This window comes from Anguilla rostrata, chromosome 2 (assembly GCF_018555375.3).
Source record: "Anguilla rostrata isolate EN2019 chromosome 2, ASM1855537v3, whole genome shotgun sequence".
Taxonomy (NCBI): domain Eukaryota; kingdom Metazoa; phylum Chordata; class Actinopteri; order Anguilliformes; family Anguillidae; genus Anguilla; species Anguilla rostrata.
The window spans coordinates 25,983,691-26,001,234 of NC_057934.1; the positions used below are offsets into that span (position 1 = coordinate 25,983,691).

The 17,544-nt window shown below is 38.6% G+C and overlaps 1 protein-coding gene across 4 annotated transcripts in view; it reads right to left on the reverse strand.

Moving 5' to 3' along the window:
- ttll6 (tubulin tyrosine ligase-like family, member 6) overlaps nucleotides 1-17,544 on the reverse strand; it is a 77,595-nt gene that overhangs the window by 46,204 nt on the left and 13,847 nt on the right. For 3 of the 4 annotated variants that reach the window (XM_064324457.1, XM_064324456.1, XM_064324458.1), the window contains exons 4-5: nucleotides 4,120-4,238; nucleotides 3,509-3,639 (exon numbers count right to left, since the gene is read on the reverse strand). In XM_064324457.1, coding sequence (XP_064180527.1) covers nucleotides 3,509-3,639; nucleotides 4,120-4,238 — 250 coding nt within the window. Of the gene's footprint in view, nucleotides 1-3,508; nucleotides 3,660-4,119; nucleotides 4,239-17,544 lie in introns of all 4 variants that reach the window. The other variant, XM_064324459.1, reaches the window with a different exon arrangement.

The following is a 17,544-nucleotide window of genomic DNA, read 5'->3' on the forward strand; positions in this document are numbered from 1 at the left end:
AGCAATGTTTTACAAACTGGACTGGAACTACTCTACTGATTGATTTCAATTTCTAAAAGGAAATGTATTTGTATAAGAAGGAATCAATTCTACTAATTTCTACTTTTTCTGATGTTGATGCACAATGTAATATACTGCAGTAATTCACAAAATAGCATAAAAAGCACGGACCATTGGAAGAATGGGTTGTGTGCCCTCAGCCTATGATAGGAAAAATTAAATGGGTTCCAATTAAAATGTGGAAGAAAAATGTAGAGGAAAACTTTTAGTCATTTGAAGCTATTTAATTCCTCTGGTTTTGTCCCTAATTTTGAATGCCCATTCTTAAATCCAAACAACCTAGGCTATTATTGCAACATCTTCCATCACTTCAGAAGGCCAAACATCAGCATGTGTGACCTCTGACCACACCTTTCACTCTGCAAACAGGCAGTTAAGTGACCAAAAAAACAGTTTCAAGGGATTGCAGTGCTCAAATGAAATCACAAGCAGATCACAGGCCCATGACAGACCAGATTTGCTATTAAGCAGGCAGGGAATATCCTACAGGCTATGACCACCCTAAGGATAAACTGAAGCGTGATTAACATTTCCACAACATTAAATTAACAATATTACATTACAGAAAGATTAGACCATTCAAATTTGATGACTAGTTTATCACATTTTATTTCCAGAAAAGTGAGGTGAGCAAGCAAAAAGAAAGTTGATCTGTTGCAAAAATATGGTTTTAGATTTCTGGCAAGCCGAAGACTCTGGTACAGCAAAGTCCCTCTCCTAAAATTTCTGCAGATGAGAATCCATAAAAATGACTGACAAGAAATAAACACAATTATCAAAAATGTTCATTGTCAAGTAAATGTACGGTTAATTATACATTTTAATACCTAGATTAAAATATAAAATATATATTTATATCAAAATCAGTGAGCTACAAGTTTGTAGAAAATTGCATTGTAGTCGTACAATCTAAACACGATCACGTTGCACCATTCAGAGTCCCAGTGGTCACTTCAGAAAGTTACTCCACTGAAAGACATGAAAAGTAATTTAAAGTGACAATCTCGAAGATTTCAGTTTCGTTCTCTATGGCGGTGCCAATGGCGAGAAGCGGTAATTGCAGGTGTGTTTTTGGACCTCACTTCCCATAGATCCAACCGGATCCAACCAGTGTCGCCTGTGTGACGTCAGTCAGTTGGCACGCCAACTATAACACTTACTATTTAGTGAATAAAAAATGGTTGTTATAAAAGTAACGTTATGTACATACTCATTCATTGTCTAACATTAGGCTAACTCAAGATGTCTTTACACTGCCGAGCCGGGTTAAAATGCCGTAGCAAACCTGGGGTAGAATTAGTGATGATCAATTTCTGCAAACGTTCTTTATCCACCTTTTGCCCGGTATAAACATCTTTACACTGCAGAGAAGAATTTGCGGGATTTGCTTGTGGCTCGTGCAATTATGTATCTCGTGCACAATAAGCAGTCTTTTTCGTGAATGATTGTTGTGTGGTATTTTTGAAACAACTGCCTTGCAAAATGTTACCCCTGGTGTTTCTGGTTTTGCTAGCTAAACTGTTCGAGAATAAAGCTGAGCTGGGTGTAAAATTAGCAATCAGAACAAGAAGAATAAAACAAAAACAAAGGAGATTTCATCAAAAAGGGCATAAAGGCTGAAGGAACATATGAGGAAGCGTAATAAAATAATAACAATGCTAATCCATACTGCCGTATTCTTTTATTTAGTTTTCTCCTGCATGACATCTTCAGAAATCAGACCCGGCTCTGCTCCACATACCCCGGCTTTATTCCAATCATTATAATATATTGATGAACTTGATGGTAATGTAAATAACGGTAACGTTATGGCCAGTTCAGATCAATGATTCGCAACGAGGCGAAACGGTTTTAGAATGTTGCAGAGAAAATTGCAGCGGTGTGAACTGGCTAGTAGCAGAGCCGTTGCCTGCCCTGAGGTTTTAAAAGACCATCCTTGTCAAATCGCCAAGTGCAGTTTTAGAACGTTTACAATCAGACGTCTTGGAATTTTGCAAGTTGCACCCAGTCTCGTTGCGAATCATTGATCTAAACTGGCCTTAAGTTAGCTACATTGCAACGCTGCAACAAGGTAGCATTGCATTCGAGAGACGGTTTGCGAGGTCGGTACCGGTCGGTAGCGTTAGCTAGCTTTTTTTCTAATTGTTAGCTGACATTAGATTGTGGTCCGTTAGCTAGCGTTAGCTGTGCAAATAGCTATGTAATTTAGTAAAGTTACATTGTCATTAAATGTAATACGAAATCTACATCAACAAATAATATGATCTCTCATGTTACACAAAAACTTTTTAGGGTTCCATAACTCCCCCAACCCCCCCTTTCTCTTTTATTGTAACGCATGCAGACACCGGAAAAAACAATACGCCGCTCACACACAAGTGAGTTGAAGAGCGAGCCTGTTGCGTTAGTTCCGCCTACCCTCTCTGGCGGACCAACCACTGATGGGTGAAGAAAAACGCGTCACTAACTGTGCGCCGCTTGTGATTTTTTCCCAGGAATGTCGCCACAGACACCAAGTTTTTTAATCATGAATTATGATAATAATAGTATAAATTTATATAAAAAATAGGCTCAATCACCATTGTGTTACCCAATGCAGCGATAGATAGTGACTTAAAAGACATTTATTTTAATGAAAATCTTCAAGATTATTACTTTAACAGTAGCTGACTATGCTTTGATGAAAGATGCGTTTACGTTCATCAACAGTCATTATGACAATTAAGTTCATATACAAAGGTTGCATTAACACAGGAGTCTATATTTGTCAAGCCAAAAACAAAGAAATGAAAGCGTGGTAAATTGCTACTGTTTTTCTTTGAATATCCGATTCAGTTTTGAGTTGAGTTTAACTTGCAATACCCCTGCAGAACACTAACATTTAGCTGGAAAAACAATGATGTTTGATGTTTGACTGATCGCATCAGCTTCTCCAAAATACAGAGCACACAAAATATGCTATCCCTAGCCATCCAAAATAACAGCTGCAGAACGATGAGCTGATTTGATTTTGACTGTGAATACATAAACAAAACAAGCACACAGATCAGCTGCAAGTGGGAGCATCAGTGGGAACCCTGTATTATTTTGACTGGATTCAGCCATATTGCCAACTAAGAAAAACAAAAACAGCAAAAATATGCATAACCACACCACAAGTGTTCTCTTAAAGCAACAAATAAATAATCTTAAAAATAGCTTCACAAGTGGGATGGTCTGCCATGCCTGCTCACAGAAAGCACATACTGCATTACCACACAAAGTATGGCATATGTTGTTTAAAAATTAATGAACACTAAAATGAGTTATCTTGAAAGTTTCTTTCTTTTTTTTTGAGAAAAGTGAAGCCCGGCATCCAGTAAACTATGAATACAATTTTTCCGGCCTTACATTAATGTGAGAACACAATGTGTAGCACAATGTAGCGATGCGTGCTCTTTATGCTCACTCTGCTGGGAGACACCAGGTCCGGGGGAAGATGTTGTACTCCTTGGGAAACAGCTTTAGCATCCGGTTCATGTTTCTGGCCAGCAGGTCTTTCCTACAGATCTCACTCATTCCTGGGAAATGGTTGATCTTCTACAAGCAGAAAGCAAAACCTGGTAGCATGTGAAATTAAAAAACTACAATGTTGAGGTGGAGATGGTGAGGGATGTATCCCTTTAAATTCAATTTAACCCTGAATCAGTTTTAGTTTACAGCTATGTTCACAGCTATTGAGGATACAGCTACTATTGTTGGAAATACTTGTTAAGACTAAAACACTGAGGAAAGATTTCAAAGTTCTTGAAAACTGACAACAGGCCTAACAAATAGCACATGAATTATCATTTCAGATTAGAAGGCAGATGCAGTCTGAATTTAACTACAGCAGAAGATAAAAAAAAATTAATAGATAATCTTATTAGGGGTCTCATTGTCACTCCTACTCCATTGGGTCCAGGCGTTGATCCCTGACAAGGTCTAGACCCAATGGTACACTGATTATTACAAATGATAAAGCCTACAATTCGACTGGAGAGGAGAAAGAACAGACTGGTCTCTAGTGCAATGTGGTACCTGGTAGCGCTTCATGTCCATGACACGATCTAGCGAGACGGAACAGTCTGTCCAGTACAGTGTCCATTCCTCTCCTTCCGGCGCTTCTCTCAAGCCATAATTCCGTGCTGCCCGTCGCACTGGATCAAAAGAGCCAGACACTTCCTCAGTACAAGACGCATACAGCACAACACCACGCATAGCATACAGCATATAGCACAACACCATGTCTCACTGGACAGAAATCAGTATTTTCTCACACATCAAATGGCTGAGAGTACCAGGCCTACGCTCTTTTTCAATGTGCTAATGAGCACTGAAGCCAATTACTTTATCAGTGTACACAGTGCCCTCCAAAAGTATGGGAACAGTAGAGTAAAATTTGTTATTTTTGTTAAACACTTATATATACTTCAGGTATTTAGATTTGAGATCAAAAGATGAATGAGACAGAAGGACTGACAATCAGATATCAACTGCAACAAATAAGGGAGCTAAACGTTAGGTAATGATCAAACTAAGTACGATGTACGCTATATAAACTCATTTTAACTATTTTTTTATCCACAACTCTTAGGTAACGATTTCTTTAGGGGGTGTGGAAAGGGGAGTGGTTACTGTACTTGTGCCGCACTAAGTCGATAACATTCTCAACCGGTTGAAAATAGGACGATAAATTTAAAAGGCATATTTCTCCAAAAATAAAGAACGGACATATTTAATACTTTACTCATCGTGTTTCTTCAATGCCTCTTGTGCAAATAGCACATAAAACCGAGAAAGTGTGAAAACCACCATGTTACTCCTTTAAGCAATGATTTCAGACTGTGTAAGTATGGTGTACCAACACCGGCACTTCTCTTCCAGTCTTCTTCCTCTTCTTCTTCACTGTATTTTAGGCGCTGCTCTTCCACTTCATCATACAAGTTCCAGTGCATACGTCATCATATTTCAATACTTGAAATATTATATTTTCACGTTGCCCTATGGAGACTACTGGTGATGGGTTTTTATTCACACATGTAAATACCATGAAATAAAAGCTGATTGTCTACTTTTGTCTCATATTCACCTTTTGAACTCAAATCTAAATGCACTCCACCGTTCCCATACTTTTGGAGGGTATCGTATGCAGTTGACCTTTTTAATGACACATGAAAAACACATTTCATGTCAGAATGCCTAAATAAAAAGAATATATTGTAGACTATATTGTATAATGCCAAGTTCTTCAAAGCACTGCCCATAAGTCAAGAATTGAAACTAGCTAAATCTAGGCCTGCCATTAAACGTTTTTTTAAAATTATACTGTGTTTGCTATGGGTAAGTGATAATAGTAATGCACATAAATCTAGGCTATGAGAGAGAGATGCATACACATAAAAATACATGCAGACACACATACATTCTGTCTGAAAAAAACACATAGGCATGGATTCAGTCTTTTTTTTTTAACCATGAATGACAAAGAAATAAAACTGTTTGTCATATTTTTAAATGGAAGTGTTTTTGATGAGGTATTGTGTGTACAACAGACCTACTAATTGTTTGTATATCAGTAGAGGATCTACAAGGCTAGCTATCAATATAGAAATGTGGTGTTTGCATGGTAGCTACAGTAGCCTGGGGCAGTAGGGCGGCAATGTAGTATTATGGGTAACAAACTGGTCTTGTAACCTAAAGGTCACAGGTTCAATTCCTGGGTAGGACACTGCGGTTGCACCCTTGAGCAAGGTACTTAACCTGCATTGCTTCAGTGTATATCCAGCTGTATAAATGGATACAATGTATATGCTATGTAAAAGCTCTGGATAAGAGCATCTACTAAATGCCTGAAATGTAACATAATCTAATGTAGCCTAGTTAAATAGAAACAGCACAGTGGTCAATTTGATCTCTCTGTAAGAAAATTGATATACCTGCCGTGAAGAAACCCATAGCGTATGCCTTCCCCTTCATGTCTTTTCCTAAACATATGAATTGAATATTGTGATATAATTTGAATATCAGCATTGCGTAAGGAACCTACCAGACTGAATCTCAAAGGTTGTAACATTTTACTTAAATCTTCTTGGATAACTTTAGTAGATTCCAAACTATTAGGTGCGCCACCCAGTTTTGTATCATCTGCAAATTTGACTAATGTACTTTCGATGTCCCTGTCAAGGTCATTGATATAAATGAGGAAGAGCAGTGGCCTCAGCATCAATCCATGTGGGACCCCACAGTTCCCTGCTCAGATAAAATCTCTCCTACTACTCCTTGTGTTCTCCCCTGTAGCCAGTTCCAAATCCACTCTGAAATAGCTCCTCTAATTCCTACCTTCTTAATTTTGCTAACAAGTCTGTAATGTGGTACCTTATTAAATGTCTTTTGGAAATCTAAATATATAATAAGCCTTGTTATAATCAAAATACTTGGTAGTTTCTTCAAAGAATACCAGGTTTGTCAAACGAACTTGTCTCTAATTATAGATTCCTAGTATTTTACATGTGATGCAACTGACAGGCCTATAGTTTATCAGGAAGGTCCCCCTTCTTATATATCGACAGCGTATCTCCTTCCAGTCCTCAGATATTTCTCCAGTTTCTGGAGAGACTGTCTAAAAATACCGGCCAGTGGTTTAAAGATGATCTCACCAAACTCATTGAGTACCCTTGGGTATATATGCCATAAGGGCCTGCTACCCTGTCTTTAGTTCATTTGTCTTTAGTTTATATAATTTATCCAGTACTCCTTCATCCTCTATCTCAATATCTGCTAAGACATTCTGAGTACTGAATATGCCTCCCTGTGTATTCTCCAGTTAAACTCTTGACAAAATGATTATTTAAGGTATCAGCAATATCTTTATTCTTATAAAGCAATGGCCCTTCTTCATTCCTGATGCACCTGATATCCTTCTTCACTTCCCTTTTCCTACTACAGTATTGAAAGAAATATTTAGGAATACTTTTTGTATCTTGGGCAACTTGCCTTTCAAAGAGCCTCTCGGCTTCCCATAGTTCTTTTTAAACCTTAGCATGCATATTACAATATTCAGGCTTATTACTCTCAGCGCTATAGTTCTTATATATCTTCCACAGTTTTTCCCACTCAAACTCTCCCATATGGCTTTGTTCATCTACTGGGGACACTGCTTCTTCAACTTACTTTTCCTACCTTGGAATAAATTTTCATTATGCCTCAAGAATAACCCTTTTGTACCTGCCCCAATTTTCATTCACAGTCTTGCAGTCATGAAGTTGTGCCCAGTCTATATTACTTAAAGGGGAATTGCACTTTATAACACTGCTTCTCATGACTGATATTGTCCTTCTAATGAATGTGCTGCCCTTCATTTTTGGATTAGTTATTTCATTATGTTAATATTTTCATTTAAAATGATAAATTCTAGCCGTAGAGGAGGCCTTGTTAATTTTCAAAAAAATACATTGAAACTAACTGCAGAATGATTGCTAGTCCTAAGTGGCTTGATTACCTCTATGCTACAAATTCTGTTAGGATCACTACATAGCATCAGATATAGATTCCCTCTTGTAGGCTGACTGATATACTGTGCCAAAAATGTCAACAGTGGTTCCCAACCTTTTTTCTCTTATGTACCCCTTGAGCTGTTTTGCCATGCCAATAGTACCCCCTCACTCATGCGTGTTGATGATTCTCCTAAATTTGTTCTATTATAGTGGCAATCTCAAAGATTCCGTTTCGTTCTCTTTGGCGGTACCAATGGCGAGAAGTGGTAATTGCAGGTATGTTTTTGGACCTCACTTCCCAACTTCCAAACAGTTGCCTGTGTGTGACATCAGTCAGCTGGCACCTGGGCCATGGTAGCTAAAACACTTACTATTTACTGAATAAAAAATGGTTGTTATAAAAGTAACGTTATGTACATACTCATTCATTGTCTAACATTAGGCTAATTCAAGCTATCTTTACACTGCCGAGCCGGGTTAAAATGCTGTAGCAGACCTGGGGTAGAATTAGTGATTCATTTCCACAGATGTTCATTATCCACCTTTTGCCCGGTATGAACATCTTTACACTGCAGAGAAGATTCGCTGTGGCTCGTGCAATTATGTATCTAGTGCACAATAAACATTGTCTATCTCGTGAATGATTGAATGCCTTGCAAAATGTTACTCCTGGTGTTTCTGGTTTTGCTAGCTAAACTCTTCAAGAATAAAGCTGAGCTGGGTGTTAAATTAGCAATCAGAACAAGAAGAATAAAACAAAAACAAAGAAGATTTAATAAAAAAAGGGCATCAAGGCTGAAGGAACATATGAGGAAGCGTAATAAGATAACAACGCTAATCCATACTGCCGTATTTTTTTATTTAGTTTTCTCCGGCGTGACATCTTTACACAGAAATAAGACCCAGCTCTGCTCCACCTATACCCTGGGGTTAATGCTCTGTGTAATGACGGCTTTATTCCGATCATTATAATATATTGATGAACTTGACGGTAATGTAAATAACGGTAACGTTAAGGCCAGTTCAGATCAATGATTCGCAATGAGACAAAATGGTTTTAGAATGTTGCAGAGAACGTTGCAGCGATGTTAACTAGTTAGTAGCAGAGCCATTGCCTGCCCTGGGGTCTCAAAAGACCCATCTTGTCAAATCGCCTAGTGCAGTTTTAGAATGTTTGCAATCAGACGTCTTGGAATTTTGCAAGTTTCATCCAGTCTCGTTGCGAATCATTGATCTGAACTGGCCTTTAGTTAGCTACATAGCAACATTGCAACAAGGTAGCGTTGTATTCGAGAGATGGTTTGCGAGGTCGGTACCAGTTGGTAGCATTAGCTAGTGTTTTTTTCATTGTTAGCTGGCATTAGATTGTGTTAATTACATTAGCTAGCTAGCTAACGCAACGTTACCTGATATGAGAGATGGCTACTGACTGTGCACAATATTGTCTAAACTAATGTTGCCTTTCTTGACATGGTCCGGTAGCTAGTGTTAGCTGTGCAAATAACTATGTCATTTAGTAACGTTACATTGTCATCAAATGTAATACGAAATCTACATCAACAAATAATATGACCTCTCATGTTACACAAAAACTTTTTAGGGTTCCATAACGCTAGCAGACACCGGAAAAAAAACAGCACGCCACTCACACTCACAAGTGAGTTGAAGAGCGAGCCTGTTGCGTTAGCTCCGCCTACCCTCTCTGGCGGACCAACCACTGATGGGTGATGGAAAACCCGTCATTAACTGTGCGCCGCTTGTAATTTTTTCCCGGGAATGTCGCCACAGACACCCAGTTCTTTAATCATAAATTATAATAATAATAACAATATAAATTAATATAATAATAGGCTCAATCACCATTGTGTTACCTAGATATATATTGACTTAACAGACATTTATTTTAATGAAAATCTTCGAGATTGCCACTTTAAACTCATATTAAACTTTTAGGGCTATATTTTAACGTTCTAAGCACATGGTCTAAAGAGAATGGTGCAAGTGCATTTAGGGCATGTCCAAATCCACTTATGCTAGTTTAACGGCGGATAATCAAAGCAAAGTAAGGCGCATGGTTCAAAGGGGTTTTACTTTGTCTCTTAATTAATCGTAGGTGTGTTTTGGGCATAACATGAAATAAACCAATCAGAGTGTCATCTCCCATTCCCTTTAAAAGCCAGGTGCACTTGCACCTTGGTGGATTGCTATTATAATGGCGGATTTGCCAAGCAGTTCCGATATATATTATGACGTTTTTTTTTTTAATATTGCGCGTTGTGCACCCGCCTATGTAGGCGCATATTACTAAACAGTAAAATACTGCGCCATTGATTTAAGACCAGATTTTTGTTGGCCAATCTCGCAATCGCTTTACGCTGCCTCAAGATAGCAATGCGCCAACAATGCGCCTGACCACACCTCATTTTAAGACCAACACGCCCGTGGGCACTCAGATGGGGGAAGTACATTTGCTGTTTAAACAACATGGGCGCTGGACAGGAAAATGACAATGCGTCGGTCTGAAACTAGCAAAGACACTTGTGTTGCGCTTGGCGCCGCTTTGTGCCGGGTGTAAGATAGAGCACTTAGTATCTAACACAACTGATTATTAAATGAAAATCATTTGAATGACTCCCCTTTAATACAAATACATTTACACTTATTGTGAGTGAAAAAATAATATTCAGACTTACCCAGTAGCAGTTTCAACTCCTTTTCATCAGTCACCTGAGCTTTACTGAGACACTTGAGCTTGTTTGTCTTTCAGCTTTGATAGTTCTGGGGGCAGTGTGGCAACAGCTGTTACCAGGCTGTTCTCCACATTCAGCCTGTTCCTCTGCTTGATGTGAGTCAAAGCTGAGAAGGTCACTTGACACACAGAAGTAGATCCAAAAGGCAAAAGTGTATTCAATGCACGTTTTCCGAGCTCAGGATATTCCTTTTCAACATCACACCAAAACTCTGTCAATTACTTTTCAGCATGTGCCACCTTCAGCCCACATTCAGAGTACAAATCCATCAGATTTTCCTGCAGACTTGCAGGAAGGCTGCTGCTGCTTTCATTCACACTGAATGGGTTCCTCACCCAGTCCAGGTTTTCTGACTTTGCTTTAATATCATGGAAGTACTGGTTGAAATCAGTGGCAAGTTTGGACAGATGTGCTTTCACCATTTTCACCACAGGACCTCTGTCAACATCAGTGGTGGCAAGATGGGCATCAAGCAGTGGGAAACAGTTCACATCTACATCCTCATATTTCCTCTCCCATAATTTGATCATCTTTATGAATCCATTCACTTTGTCATACATGTTAAGGATATGTGAGTCCTTGCCTTGAGGTGACAGGTTGAGGTCATTCAGTTTGGTGAACACATCAAGCAAGATATGCCAGATGTGCAACCCACTCTGCGTCCTCAAACACTGCCGCAAGGGGGTGCAAGTGCTTTGCAAAACAAACACCTCAGTACGGACTTCAAACAGTCTCAGTAGCGTTTTGCCACGAGACAGCCAGCGGACGTCAGTATGAAACAGTAGCTGCTCATGCTCTGACCCGCTGTCATGACAAAGATTTTGAAACAGTCTGTGATTCATTGGCCTGGACTGAATGAAATTAATCACCTTGACTGCATCATCCAGAACAGCACTTAACTCAGTGCTCATTCTCTTGCTGGCGAGTGCCTCCCGGTGAATAATACAGTGCACCCACTTTTGTCGGGGTTTACCTTCTTCTCACGCCCAAGTACACCATGCACTCTCCCCATCATTGTTGCCGCGCCATCTGTACAAATGTGACTGCAGGATTTCCACTTCAGATTATTGTCTTTGTGTTCTTGCCAGTTGTTTTTCTTGTAAGCTTCTTGCAAAACAAAATATGCTCAATTATGTCCGACACGTCTTTATAACGCACAAAGGCCAGGAGCTGTGCCTCCCCACTAACATCTGTCATTTCATCCAACTGCAAAGCGAACTGACCTGCTTGCTTCATTTTATCCACCACTTGTCCAACAATATTAATAGACATATCATCGATCCAACGGGACACTGTGTTGCTTGATAATGGAACTGTCTTGAGTGCGTTGGCTGCTTTCTTGTCAATCATAGTTTCAGCTAAAACTATGGCTGCAGGGAGAATGAGATTTTCGACAATAGAATGTGACTTTTTGACTTAGCCACAAGTAGTGACACAGCGTAAGATGCCTCCAGTACTTTGCTTGACATACTTGTCGCTTTCTTCAGTGTAGTCTGACTTGACTTGAATTCTTACAGTTTTCGATTGAAAAAGTCCTCAGTTTTACAAAGACTTCCTGAGTGTTTGGTGCTCTGGTGCCGCTGTAGATGGTCTGGCTTCATTGAAATATTTGTCAGGACTTCGCCACGAAGAAAACACTGTGGCTGCAGTGGATCTGCGGACATACAAGTAAATCCATACAAAATATATTTTTCACTGAACTGCTGGTGTTTGGGCTTGGCCTCTTTTGTCCTTTTGTCACCAGGCTCCCCTAAACCTGAATCCGGAGCGAGAGCAACTGGACGTTTGAGCAATTTATCCATTTTTGCTAGCTAGTTGGTTTGTGAAATTTTTTTTCAGTTTTGACATGCGTGAACGTGACCTCCTCACAGAGTAGCGTAACAGTTGACACCTGCCGGGGGGGGGGGGGGGGGGGACTAGCTGCGGGGCGCACGTACCATTTTAGCAATGGGCTTATGACATGACTTGGAATATTTTCTTATCATTTTGGAAATAAATTGCAATCTTTCCACGAACCCCCTGCAAGATGATCAAGTTAGGGATGTATTCGAATCCGAATACTGTATTCGGGAAAGCACGAATGAAGCAATGGAAACAGATATTTCTTCTACCTGAAGTTGCTCGTTATCATTTGGAAAAAAAAAGCTCCATGTCGAGTTCTCATAGCCTCTATCTAACGTTACAGGGGCAGATAGAGAGAGAGAGAGAGATTGGCACCTTCGTATCCCATTTTGTGGCAATTTTGTAACCTTTTGGCAATTTTGTACCCTCTGTGGCAATTTCTTAACCTGCATGTGCCACTTTTGTAACATGCACGTGGCACTTTGGTAACCTCGTGGCAATTTGGTATCCTTGTGGCAATTTGGTACCCATCTAATAAATCAACTGTTAAAGGAGTAACATGGTGGTTTTCACACTTTCTCGGTTTTATGTGCTATTTGCACAAGAGGCATTGAAGAAACACGATGAGTAAAGTATTAAGTATGTCCATTCTATATTTTTGGAGAAATATGTCTTTTAAATTTATCGTCCAATTTTCAGCCAGTTGAGAATGTTATCGACAAGTACAGTAACCACTCCCCTTTCCACGCCCCGTAAAAAAATCTGACCGGACACCGTCCTGCTACAAGTGTGCTGTGAAGTTTAGGTAGCAAACAACAAGGCTGAATCCTTCTGATGTAATTTACATGGAAACTATACGCTCAGATCGCCTAGTTTCACTCACTGTGGCCAAACAGAATCGACAACGTTTCAGAAAATATATAACTTTAAAAGGTTTAATTCAATCTTCTACTGGGACTTTTGCCATTTATTGAGGGTGTGAAAGAAAATTTTGGTGCCGCTGACTATAATCCAATGTTTTTCAGATTTACCGTTCGATTGAGCAAGTATCATTCAAAGTACATTTTTATGGGTTAGTGCTGTCCGATTGTGCTAGCTCATTAACGTTAACCTTGTACGGCGATCAGTAAAGGCTAACAGCACAGCACCACTTAATTATTGTCACTTCTATCACCACTGTAATGAACTAAAAAAAGGCGACAAACTACCTTTTCTGTGAGAAATGTATTGGCAATCTCACGCGCATACTGCTGGAGACATTCTAAAGCTCCGTTTTGCCCTCCCTACTGTCAGTCGGATTGCTGTGATAGCTCATTCTAAATCATATTTGGGGACCCATGGATAACTTGTGACTCATAGTTATTATATTTGACTAACGTTAGGTTCACTTATAAGTGCCTTTTTTTGACTATTAGACTATCTGATTGGTTATATTCATTTATAGCTAGCTAGCTAATGTTAGCTAGTTATGTAATTTGCTTTCATTATGTAATATTATCGATAACGTTAGTTAGCTATTTTGCTTTCATAAGGACGTTATAGTTGTGGTTTTATCTTAACTTGGCTAGCAAGCTAGCGAAAATTATTATTGGATATAAGTCAACGTCCTTAGCTATCGATACTTGATATACTAAGTTAGCTAGCTTGTGAAAATTCAGTCTCCCAAGATGAGCGCGTATCATGGAGGTAGCTATGGTAACGGGGCACGGTCTGTCAATTACAGCTAACTGACAGTTCTCATTGCCACGCCCAGACAGTTCGGGTGAACTTTTATAGTGGGAAATTTAGGCTTAGAAAAATACGTTTTAAAATACATTTAAATCACTGAAAAATAAAAAAATTATGCACATTTGTTTTGTTGTTACCTAAAGAAAACTGGCAAGTGTCACATTCAACCACCATGTTACTCCTTTAATATACAGACATGTTGTTTTCATAATTTGGAATAAAAAGGCATTGATTTTTTTATTTTTTATCACCCATGTAAATGTGAAAAGCAAAGGTTACTAAAGTGCCACAGCCTGTTATTCTCTCCTGTACAAACCGTTTAGGGAAGCAAAATATATTGGCCAATGTCATTATTGCGCATGCGTGCTAAGTGGTTGTAGAAAACCCTTGAAGCGCTATTGTAATGATACCAAATGTATCTACTATGTGAGATTCAGGGGCACTATTTAAGATCAATGGCGAAATGAATTCAACAAAGTACCAGGAAATTTTGGCTGAAAATTTAGTTAGGAAGCTGAGACTTGGTCGTAGGTAGATTGTCCAGCAGGACAATGACTCCAAACATACATCATACATCTCAGTCTCCAGACTTAAATCCCATCAAAAACCTGTGGTCTCAACTGAAGAGGGGCGTCCATAAGCACAACCCCAAGGATATCAATGATTCTGAAAAGTTCTGAATCGAGGAATGGTCAAAAATCCCTCCAAATGTGTTCTCTGACCTTATCATAAATTATAGGAAAATACTCATGGATGTCATCTTTGCCAGGGTTGTTTGCACAAGGTATTACAGGGTTTTCCCTAGGATTTCAGAGGGCTTAGGCACGCTCAGCTAGATTTTGGAACAGCGTTTTTTTTTTTTTTTTAAATATATGAGAAAACGCTTTGACCAGAGGTTTTCATCAGAAAAAGACTAACTTTGTTTAGCTACCAAGCCACGTTAGATACGAACGTTAGTTCAATTGAGGTATCTTTATGTAACATCAACTAACTAGCTTCGCTGGCTAACGTTGTCATAAATTTTGTCCCGACCGTGAAAACTGGATTACTTGTTTACATTTTTGACAGATGTGGCTAGTGGGTAAATCTATCGCTGTTTCCGTCGCAGCACTTTCGACACAAGCAATTCAGAAGCGCTATCCTTAAATTTCTTTTTACCATGAAAAGTGCCTGACCCGCAACCGTAGTAATGTGTTAACAGGGCAGCACAATTATATCGAGAAATACCATCTTTGGGGGAAAAAAACTCTATATTCTGTAAATGCATTTAACCTACCATGCATAAAACGCTCGTCAATCACCTACTTCTATTTATAATGCCATCATAGTGCAGAGTGTTTAAAACCATGAAGCCACCTCGCCATTTTTTTTTTGTTTTTTTTTTTTGTCAGCGCATCACCGTTATTTTTACATTCATTCTGATATGTCACTTCAATGCCTTTTTACGTTGATTCGGCTTAAGGCGCTCCACACAATCACTCAGGCGCTGCGCCTAAGCCTTTCTATGGTAGGGAAAACCCTGTATTAAACCAGGGGTGCCAATAATGGTGGAACCTGTTTTCTTGGGAAATATTTTTTTATTTGAAAAATGTAAGACTTTGGTCGATTCTAATGAATCATTAATAAAGCACACTAGTTTGCACATGTTGGAAAATAAAGCGTATGACAATAACTGTATTATTTTTTAGTTTACAGCATTTTTTGTGCACATTTATCAAGGGTACCAATAATTCTGGAGCCCACTGTATATATATATATATATATATATATATATATATATATATATATATATGTGTGTGTGTGTGTGTGTGCTCTGGCCTTCCATATATTATCAATGTGTTGCCTCATGAACTTTTTTGATTTATCACTCATATGGCTGTTTGTTTGGTATTGCACATACAGAATTATGGTCATGGTCGTCTACTATACAGTAGGCTACTACTAGCCTACACCAAATATAAAAAAAAAATGAATGTGATTTGCTGTATTGTCATATTAATCACAAGATAAGTGCACACCCAAGCGCAAGGCTGCTGGCTACTCTCAACTGGCTATTCGCTTGACCACAGCGGTTAACATTACCCTCAAAAATGGCTAAAACCATTTTTAGGTTGACCATGCATATTTGTAAACCACAATACATTGTTTTTTATTGTTTGCTAAATGTTGGTATTCGTTGACCTATATACAAACAATACCAATACTATTTAACTATAGTGCCCTCCAAAATTAAATCAATAGTTAAATCAAATCTGTTAATTGCAATGTAATAATGCATAGATTCGCTGAAAACCCCAATCCAAGATTCACCAAAAGCCCCAGTCATCGGTTGGCCCCAAGAAAAATAAGAAAAATTCTATGACGCCTTTTTGATATAAGTGACACCATATCTGAAGAGTGGAGGGTCCAAGGTTTTCAAAACACCCCCATATCAACATGTCCAGGGGAGGCAGCAGAACATGATATATGTTGTGCTATCACCAAGCAATTGGGATTTAATTGAATGAAATTAGCCTATGTACTACATGTTCAAACCCCAGCCACATTTTCTATTATTATTTGACATGTGACACCATATCTGAAGAGTAGAAGATCCAAGGTTTTCAAAAGACCCCCATATCATTGAGACAACATGTCCAGGGGAGGCAACAGAGCAGTATATAAGCTATGCTACCAGAAAGCAGTTGGGATTTAACTGAAGGAAATTTGCCTATGTACTGCATGCTTATACCTCAGCCATGATATACTGTGTGTGATGTTTTCAGCTTTATGAACATGTCTTAATACTGTCCTATTCTCCTTGCCATACTACTGCAATATCCAGCCACATCTTCATATTTATTTGTTTTAAGTTGCATAGTTGATGTTACAAGGTAGTACAGAATGTTGAAGTGACGCATTTTAAATTACTCAAATTTTTGCCTTACCATTCAGTTAAACTCAAGTACCGATGTAACGTTGTATTCGATATTGCACTAATGACTAAAAGTAATGGGAGTATTTTATCTTTAATTCTCCATTTCAGATTTTGCCTTGTCATTGTTAAAAATGTAGGGGAAAAAATAGAAAAAAGGAAGACATATTGGTTTGTAATTAGTGTGGTTCTAACTGAAAATGAATAGTTTTACAATGTCTATGTTTAAAAACGAAGTTGTTTTAATATTGTACAAATAGAAAACGAATAGTTCATATTTTAGGACAACTGCAGTTCGATTTTTCCTTAATTAATTCCATTTAATAGTGGTTTTATCGTGGACTTTTATTTTGAAATTTTCAGACCTGCTCGAAAGTCCTTAGCCTACTGTTGTTACGTGCTGGGGGGGGGGGGGGGGGGGTTCAGACAGTTCATAAAACTTAGTTTAGTTAAAAATTAAAAAAATATAAAAAGAGAGAGATGAAATGGCACAGTATGAGGATGTGGAAATATATTTCATAATTATATGCCAATATTAAATCAATTTGATGCTTTGAAGGCACAACAATTGCATTGCCAATGAATATTAGGTTCGAAAATACAGCATTTGAGCATCTGTCTCATTCCACATTTGATGTTTGTACATTTTGTTAGGTGTAAGTCTTGTTGGGAAACTTTGTGTTTCATGTCAGGTCCCCCTTGCAAAAGAGATTTCAATCTCAATGGGGTTTTCCTG